Source organism: Primulina huaijiensis, chromosome 6 (assembly GCF_012295235.1).
Source record: "Primulina huaijiensis isolate GDHJ02 chromosome 6, ASM1229523v2, whole genome shotgun sequence".
Lineage (NCBI taxonomy): Eukaryota > Viridiplantae > Streptophyta > Magnoliopsida > Lamiales > Gesneriaceae > Primulina > Primulina huaijiensis.
The window spans coordinates 2,161,090-2,171,023 of record NC_133311.1 but is presented as its reverse complement, the minus strand read 5'-3'; the positions used below and the strand labels follow the sequence as shown (position 1 = coordinate 2,171,023).

The following is a 9,934-nucleotide window of genomic DNA, read 5'->3' as shown; positions in this document are numbered from 1 at the left end:
TCCACCCAACACAACACTGCACTAATACTCACAGTTGAAGACATTAATGCAAGATCACCAAGATGAAAAATGTTTTAGCAAAAGAAAGAAAAAAAATATACATGAATTATAGTCATCAAATGGATGAGATCCGGCACAATGATGATGCATTTTTATCTAAAGCTGAAAGAATAAAACTAAATTTTCAAAAACTTGCTCATTCAAAAAATAAAGACGGGGTCCGATAACCCAAAAAAAAGAGATTTAGAGAGAAAAAAAAAAGAAAGTAGAGCAAAAGGAATAAATAAGAAAGTAGCAAAAACCATTTATCCAATCATCAATATAAAAATGTGATGTTCCACAAAAGCACTGAAACTGCTAAGAGCTCAACCCAGAAGAGTGAGTGCTGTACATGTTGATACACACATCCACAATATATATATAAAACCAAAACCCAATATGTCCAAAAACACGGCTTACCGTGTGGTTCTGTGCGTGATAACAACCGCATTAATGCAACAAGAATTTTTTAATAGGAAACAGAAGAACAAAATAAAGATTGAGGAAGCTTTTTGAATTGAGGAAGATTTTTTAACATCAATTTCAATTGTCTCGAGGTTCTGCTTGTTTTATTGATGGTTAGTTGAATGCAGGCAGTTCGATACCAAGGAAATTACTCAGGGGCTTTGCCTCATGGAAGCACGACTCTCAGTTCTTTTCGATCCGCTCCAAATGACTGTAACATAGGGACATTGAAGTAAACTCAATTTAATAGCCATACAAGCTCGATAGTTAGAAACAATACAAGTAACTGTTTAGGGAAAACTTTTGCATGAATAGTTTTGTCTATGGCATTAACAGAAAAGCTTAAACTAACTGCATTTGATTGGAAAATGTTACCTCAGCTCCCAAACCTTTCACATAAATATTAGTAAAGAGCTCCGAAGAATCGGGTAAAGGACTCTCCTGCAAAACCAAATAAAAATAAATTGCAAGGTAAAACAAAATTAAAAAATTATGCAAATTAATTTAAAGCGAAAAATAATAGCAGCACATTTCTTACCTTAGCTAAAGCAATGGCATCGTCAACCTCTTTTCTAACCTCTTTCTCAGTGTCCTAAGGTAAAAGAGAGAGTACAAAATTTAATCGATAAATTTTTAACATGCATGGAGAACATTTAACCACTAATTTTCACAAGTCCATCAAACATGTTCAAGAAAGGAACTAAAAGGAGAGCTGAATCCCTCCACCCCCCAACGCACTCCCATGCATCTAAGGGTTAAAGATATATAGCTATATTACCTTAAGTTCTTTTTCAGTGGCTATATCATGAGATAGTATAAGCTTTCTGATTCTTTCAATAGGATCACGCTCCTGGCAAAAGGGAAAATTAAAAAACAATTGAAATAAATGTACTTGGTTAATCAAAGGAAGAAATGTTCACATCATCTCTACCTGTCTAACTCCAGAAATCTCGTCACGGGTACGATAAGTGCTCCCAGGATCAGACATAGAATGCCCATGATACCTATAAGTGTCCATTTCAAGGATCTGTAAAGAATCAGCATTAGTAAAAAAGCCAAAACGGAGCTATTGTTTAGTCATGAAAGGGATATAGTTGTCCCACAAAGAAAACATCAGCGATCTAAAAAGCGCCGTCTAGCACCGTTTAGGCGGTTGTCTAATTTAACATATATAATTTTTTTATTTTTTAAAATTTTAATTTTTTAAAAAGATTGTTCAGCATATTTTTCAATTTTCAATCAATTTGTATCGAATAAAGATGAGTAATAAGCCATTGATTTTGTGTTTGAATTTGATATAAATGAATCATTGGAGAATTATGTAGAAGAACCAGAAAATTAGATATTTAAGTAAAAAGGAAAACCGCCTAGACGCGGTTGACCGTCCGCTTACTGTTTTTTATTGTAAAACATACGACGAACAAAATGGTTCAAGATACAAAACAAGGGTTTGTACACTGTAGATTTTAGACAAAAATTTATGACAATAAAGGTTGTCGACTTTAAATACGAAATAGGCATCCTCTTGCCTCAATGTGTCATACGGGAATATACCATCACATTTCCATTTAAATTTTCAGTAAACAGTAAAAGAAACAACAAATAAAAACAATGAGTTCACAAGAAACTTCAAACTAATGTTATCCACTTTGATTCTACCATTTGCCCCATAAAAAAGCAACAAGAATTTGGTTTCAGAATATTTATCAGCCACTAAAACATGTAAATTACTCTTCCAGAAACTTAGGCCTATTTATTAATCAATTTATATATCATAACAACGAGGTAAACCTTACTCAGAAAAAATTATGCATCTGTAGAAAAATGATATCACTCACAATTGGTCCATTCTTCAAGGCATGCTCCTTAGCAAACTTGCATGCCTGTTTGACCGCAAGAACATCCATACCATCTACCTGTTGTGAGACATAAACAGCTAATAAAATCATTTGAAAGAGAAGAGAAAACTAAGTAACAAGACAAAGATTCCATGTTAACTACATTATCAAGAATTCAAGATAAGGAAGTAAATTTACTTATAAACTAACTGCAAGACCATTTTCATCGCTCGTATACAAAATTAAAGTATATTTGTTCTGTGGTCTATTAGTTCAACTTCAGGAGTCAACTCAGGACCCACAAAATGCATGAACTATTGTGATTCTTACCTCAACAAGTCCAGTGATGAACAAAAAATGCACAAGCCAATATAGTTGAAAAATCAGAGATAAAAGGAAAAAGCGAAATTAAATAATTGACTTTGATAGATGCAATACACCTTTTTTACATTCATTTACCGAGTTCTTAATTTATAATTCTAAACAAAATCTGGTTCCTTCAAAAGGCCTAAATCTATCTGATGGAACGATACATCATTGATCATGCAGTTTGTAACTAAAACTATTTTCCTAAAAAGTAATCTACAGTTGCAAGATATCATTTAAATCCCATGTGCACTGAGTTTCAATAACAGAACTTATAGGAACCAAGTCAGGTATTTAGCATGTAAAAGTAGTTTGAGACAATAATTTTTCAAGATAATGTTGACCCGCCTTCAATCCCGGAACATAATCCCCTCTCTTATAATATGCAGGACTCTTTGCTGCCCTCCATTCTGCCGTGCCCATTCCATCTGCATGTAGATACACCTAAGATAATTAAATGTCCACGAACCAACAAAGGCTTATAATTCACATAAATCACTCCTAACATCCAAACAAAAAATACAAACATCACATCTATCAATCATAGTCTGGCACTCAAGTTCAGTCGTGAAGCACCAATCCTCAGTCATAAAGTATAAACTCTTACATTTTTTCCAGTAGTGCGAATTGAAAGTGGTGACAAGAAAGTGAAATATCGAATCCTCCAACATTTGATCATTACAACAAGGCCTAGTAAATCAACTCAGGCTAATCCTAAGCTTTCATACAATTAAAATCTAAATCATTTCATTAAGAAACACCACCCCTATAGCTTCATCACAAGAATATTAGCAGCTCCTAAACTACTCTCTCACACAATGTAAAGAATCAAATGGAACATTCAAGTAAAACTCAATAACTCAACAAACCTTCTAAATGTACATTCATACAAAATAAAATAAAATGAAATGCAAAAGCTCCAATCTTTGAACAATCTTACAATGATTATTCTCGCAAACCAGAATTGCAGGCAGATCCCACAGAGCAGCCATATTCAAGGCCTCAAACAACTGCCCCTGATTCGCAGCTCCATCACCATACATCGCAAATGTCACAGTCTCATCCTTGTTATACTTCTGCGCAAAAGCCAACCCGCAACCTAACGGAACCTGCGCCCCAACAATCCCATGCCCTCCGTAAAACCCTCCAGACTTCTTATAAAAATGCATCGAACCCCCTTTCCCCTTCGAACACCCATCCTTTCTCCCCATAAGCTCCGAAAACGACTCCAGAAGCGTCCCCCCACGGGAGAGGAAAAGGCAGTGATCTCTATACGCAGTGATTATGCAATCCTTCCTAGTGATAGCGGCCTCCATTCCAACGGATACGGCTTCCTGTCCGTCGTAGAGATGGCAGAATCCGCGGATTAATTTGGCCTTGTAGAGTGAATCTGCGGCGATTTCCATACGACGCATCAAGGCCATGTCGCGGAAGAAGGTCAGCAATTCTTGTGGGGTGGTCTCTACGGAACGTGATGGGGGATCGATCTTGTGGCCGGTGAAAGGGACGGATGTTTCAACTGTCATCGGGGTGGTGGAGGCGGAGGTAAGGTGACGCGTGGCGGAGAGGGCGGCGGAGAGTGGTTTGAGGAGGGTGGGAGCTTGGTGAGATAGCCGAGACATTGTGGGCCGTTGATTAGAACGACGGGTGGTTGATCGACGGCTGAAGGTCTATCACCTGGGAGATTTGGTGAGAATCAAAAGTCACCGATAGACTGCTATCTTACCAACTTTACTTGTAAAATAAAATGAAGTGGTAGCCTTGATATAATTGTTTTTCATTTTTCCATTTTTTAAATTAATATAATACATTTAATATTTGATAAAGTAATAACCTCTCCAAAATAATTTTATTTTTTTTTATCTCAACTTAGGTCAGTGTGAAAAATTAATAATTTCGATAAATTAATAAAATAGTAATTTTTAAATACTCATGTATAAATCTATGATTTTTTTAATATCATAAATTAATAATTTTTTAAAATTACAAATATAACTGAAAAAATTTAGTAAAATATTATTATATTATTGTTTTTTTCATGAAATTTAATTATACTATTGTTTTGTTTATGCGGTAAATTATACTTGATTAGTCAATAGAATGAATATTATCGAATTAATAAAAACAATGAATGTAATTTAGTTATTTTTATAGATATATATGTACAATGAATTTTTATTTATAAATAATATGATGTATATATTGATATAACAAAATGACTTTTTATGTAATTCAATTTATGTTTGCTGAATAAAAAAACTTTTAAAAATAATAAATTGTTAATTTATAGATTAATTAATACTTCTCTATATTAATAAAATTTCATGATCTCAATATTTTTAATCAATAAAAATTTTATTATTATTAAATTACAGAAATTTTACTGTATTTAATACTTAGACTATATTATAAAGAAATAAAATATAACAAAGTTGAATTTCATTAAATTTGAATTAAAACTTAACATAATATCACTATATTTCTCAAATGAAATTACTATATAAAAAGTTATAATTTTATATTAAAATTTAATATATGTGAATTTATCTAGTGTCAAAGATTTACTAATTATTATGTTGGATTGATTAAATTTTGTGATTTAACAAACAAAGTCCAATTGAACTGGATATGAGCTAAACTGAAACTATTACAAGATAAAATCCGATTGAGCTTAACTGATATTAAGATCTCTGATAGTTGAAGACCAACTGTAGTAAAAGATAATTGAGTAAATGAGCATGAAGAATCAGTCAGACTACTCAGAGTTACAAAGATGAATTATTGGATAAACTATTTAGTACCAAAAGTATCTGATTTGTCAGAAATCTACGAGCACTACCTACAATATACGATTGTCAGAAAGTACAATGACGTTGAAAAAGACGGGATTAACGGCTATCATATTTGAAACAGATATAATATTTGATTTTATTGACCGTTGAATCCAAGTATATAAATAGAGGAACATATCAATCAGTTAGGCTCTCTGGAATCATCACATAAATTCAAGTGTTCAAGCTTTCGAGAGCCCAACTGCTTTCAAAATTTCTTAGCACACGTTTAACTATTATGTCATATCATTTAGGATCAATTTGCGCTTAGTATTTTCATTTCAAAATACTTATAAATTGACAGTTAGTGTACTCTTCAGTGTTGTTTAAGTAAGTAAGCTAAGCAAGTAGTTTCATTTAGGCAGTGATAAAGTCTTACTTAATCGAGTTGTTGCAAAAGATGTAATCTCCAAAGTCTTCTAGTTAATATCCTTCCCACAAGAAAAGAAAGGACAATGTAGGAGTTATTCAAATATCAGAACATCCACAAACATATTTGTGTTATTTGCATTTTATGTCAACTTATCATTGTTAACCCAGCTGTCTTTCTCACGTGGCCATTTTTAGTGTTAAATCTGTCATTCTAGCTTTTTTCCACACAAAATTTATCTGATTAACCAACTGACATTGACTTGACAAGAATTACAAAATTCAAAGTTGTTAACACAATCAAATTTTTGGACAAGCTATTGTGATTGTTTATCCAACTCTCCTTCTAACTAATCAATTGTTCCTAACAAGTGGTATCAAAACGAGGTTAATTCTCGTTAGTGAACACTATCTAAATAATGGTCTCCTTCAGTAAGATCCCCATGTTTTTCAAATAGGATTTTGATGAGAGGAAAATTAGAATGCAGTCTCATTTAGCTGCACAAGACGATGATATGTGGTACACCATTACTGAGGACCAATGATTATAATGAAGGATAATACAGCTATTGAAGTTACCGTGGTGCACCTCAAATGATTAAGAAGCCCAGAGATGAATGGAAGAATGAAAATAAAAAGAAAGACTTGGACAATGTAGCTAATGACATATTGTATAAAACTTTGAACAAAAACTCATTCACCACAAACAAGATATGCAAATCTGCCAAAAAAATATGGGAGAAACTGATTGAACTCTGTGAAGGTAATGATCAAACCAAATATAATAAATTATCTATCACAATACAGAAATTTGATAACATCAAGATGAAGCCTGAAGAGTCTATGTCAGACTTTGATGAAAGAGTCAGTAGTATTGTGATTGAAATAAGTGCTATTAGAAAAGTATACAACAATCGAGAAATTGTACTGAAAGTAATGAGATGACTTCCAAGAAAATGAGATCTCAAAATCATGACAATACGAGAATCTAAAGATCTAAACAAACTAGAACTACATGATATGTTCGTAGATCACAAGACATCTGTTAGCAGATCTCAAGGCTTATGAGTTTAAATTAGAATCAAGAAATGGTGAACAGTCTACCACTCAACTAAAAAAAGTTTTGGCTGCTACAACAATGGAGGCATCAGTTTCTAAGTACAAATCATCTTAGAAGTTGAGTAATGATGTCATGTCATTGTTTGTAAAGAAGTTTGGCCAATTCTTGAGGAAAAATCCAGGAAACTTTCAAAGCTCTTACATAAGATCACATCACAAGAGAGAATTTGTTGATGAAAACAATTCATGTTTCAACTTTGGAAAGATTGGTCATTTCATAGATGACTTCCCAAAGCCCGAAAAAGATGATTGTAGACCAATTGATAAGGAAAATAAGTCTTTTGACAATAAGAAAAGATTCAAATATGACAAAAAATCATTCAAGAAGAAACATGACAAGAAATCTTTGGTGGCCGAGGTGAGTAAGGACAAATAGGCAAATTCTGATTCTGATTAATCTGAGTCGGAAAGTTCAATCAACGGAGTGATGAAGAGAAGTTCACTACCTCATGGCTGATGTTGAGCAAGAATTTTCCAGTAAAGAGATTAAAATAGAAGAATCATTGAAAAAATCACTTTGGTACTTTGACAGTGGATGTTCAAAGCACATGACCAATAAAGCCCAGCTGCTATCCCAACTAATCAAAGACGAAGTTCCTTGAATCACTTTTGGAGACAATGCAAATGGTAAAATTGTGGGTAAGGGTAAGATTACTCATGGAAACATTTTCGTTAATGATGTGTTACTTGTTAAAAATTTGTGCTACAATCTTATTAGCATTAGTCAACTTTGTGATAATGACTACTTATCTCACTAACATGCTTTGTAACCGTTAATCATGATAAACAGAAGTTATGGCATAGAATACTAAATCACTTTAATTTTAGATCTATCAATAACTTGAGTAAATTCAGTTTGGTTGATGGCTTGCCTGACCTAGAATTTTTCAAGAATCATGTTTATTCTGCATATCAGTTAATTAATCATGTGAGATCTAGTTTTAAAAACAAAGGTAACAAACTAACAACTAGATGCGTATGGATTTATTTTGTCCAATTCTTATAATGAGCTTATGAGAAATGAAATATACTCTTGTAATTGTTAATAAATTTTTTCGATTTACTTGGGTTATATTTTTAAGTGGTAACGATTGCACCAGTACCCAACTGATTAAATTTCTTATGAGCATTGAGAATAAGAAATCGAGTTCAATAATCAAGACCAGAAGTGATCAAGGAACTGAATTTACTAAAAAAATATCTTGATTTTTATCTGTCAGAACATGAAATTCATCATGAATACTCAGCTACCCGATCTCCTGAACAAAATGGAGTAGCCGAAATAAGGAACAGAACCTTGAAAGAAGCTGATAGGACTATTCTTGCTGATTCAAGAATTTCACAAAGATTTTGGGCAGAAGCCATCAATACTGCATGCTACACTCAAAAAATAGAACAATGATCAACAAAAAGTTGATAAAACTCCATATAAGATGTGAAATGAGAGTAAGCCTAATTTTTCATATTTTCATATTTTTGGATGCACGTGTTACATTCATAATAATTGTAAACATCATTTGACTGCGTTTGATGCTAAATCGGATGTTGGTATTTTTCTGGGATATTCGGCAGTGAGTAAGGTCTTTCGAATATTTAACAAAAGGACTTTAAATGTTGAAGAAATTCTGCATATTGTTTTTGGTGAAACAGAGTTGACAGACAAGCTAACTGACCCAACTGATCTAAGTAATCAGATTGAAGACATCAATCTAGATGATGAAACCGAAAATGATATCAATGTAAACAAGAAAACTCTTCAGTCACCTGAACCGGATATACTAGATCAACCAGTTAGACATGATATTTTTTATGACCAGATTGCTCTTAACGAAGCCGATTTGAACCATATTGATGATGTTCAGAATGTTGACAACTAGATTGATGAGAACCCAACTAAGGTCAATCAAACTGATCCTACTCCAAAAAATATTGTCGATAACCCTTTGGGTTCATACTACATATGGATTAAGAAGCATCCACCTTCATTGGTGATTGGAAACCCCTCAGCCCTACTAAGGACAAGAAAACAGATGCTAAATGAGTTCTTACATGTTGTTTTTACTTCACAAATTGAGCCTAAGAAGATTGATGAAACACTAATGGACAGCAGTTAGATAGAAGCAATGCAAGAAGAACTAAATTAGTTTGGTAGAAACAAAGTATGACATTTGGTTTCAAGACCAACACATCAGTCAGTCATTGGAACTCGATGAGTCTATAGAAACAAACTGAATGAAGATGAGACTGTGATCGAAAACAAAACTAGATTGGTCCCACAAGGCTTCAGACGGGAAGAAAACATAGATTTTGATGAGTCATTTGTACCAATAGTCAAAATAGAAGCAATCCGAATTTTTCTTGCATATTGATAAAGGCATATTTTTGCACGTATATTACCCAATTAATAGGCATGAATTGTGTTAGTTTCGAACAGAATTATATGTTTTTGGGTTGTTTTGAGTGTCAATACAGGAAGGGACAAAATGGTGTACATGCAGCAACATCGATGCAAAAAAAGACAAAAGAGCGTGTGTGGCCACACATATGATGCCAACAAAAACTTCAAAGTTTACCAAATGATGTAAAGAGTGGATTCTTTTTGGTCAACTACAAGAAGAAGTGAATGTAGAATAATTATCAGGTTTTGTAAATTATGTTTTAGACGATTATGTATTTTGATTAAATTTAGCTTTATATAGATTAAAACAAGCACTACGAGCCTGTTATGACACTTTATCACAAGTTTTTCTTGATCATGATTTTACAATAGGTTCAGTTGATAAGATCTTATTCATTTTTGTTAAAGATGATCATACTCTGCAAATTCAGATTTATGTTGATGATATTATTTTTTGTTCTACTAATTCAAAACTCTGAGAGAATTTTGCTAAACTAATGCAAGACAAA

At 33.0% G+C, this 9,934-nt stretch overlaps 1 protein-coding gene across 1 annotated transcript; it reads right to left on the bottom strand.

Annotated features, from left to right (window-relative positions):
- Positions 1-280: 280 nt before the first annotated feature.
- On the bottom strand, positions 281-4,455 carry LOC140979295 (pyruvate dehydrogenase E1 component subunit alpha, mitochondrial-like). Its single transcript, XM_073444640.1, has 8 exons — positions 3,649-4,455; positions 3,053-3,136; positions 2,343-2,416; positions 1,436-1,531; positions 1,283-1,354; positions 1,043-1,096; positions 880-945; positions 281-715 (listed from the first exon to the last, which is right to left on the bottom strand). Exons 1-8 carry the CDS (start codon positions 4,328-4,330, stop codon positions 671-673), a joined length of 1,173 nt encoding a protein of 390 aa, XP_073300741.1. The 5' UTR covers positions 4,331-4,455; the 3' UTR covers positions 281-670.
- Positions 4,456-9,934: the final 5,479 nt, after the last annotated feature.

Bases quoted from the DNA above. Each gene is read 5' to 3' on its own strand.
- LOC140979295 (XM_073444640.1), bottom strand. From the start codon at position 4,330: ATGTCTCGGCTATCTCACCAAGCTCCCACCCTCCTCAAACCACTCTCC. The intron at 2,417-3,052 runs GTCAACATTATC...CACAACAGGTAG, and splicing joins TGTTCCGGGATTGAAGGCGG to ATGGTATGGATGTTCTTGCG. The intron at 946-1,042 runs GTAAGAAATGTG...TTGGTTTTGCAG, and splicing joins ATGCCATTGCTTTAGCTAAG to GAGAGTCCTTTACCCGATTC.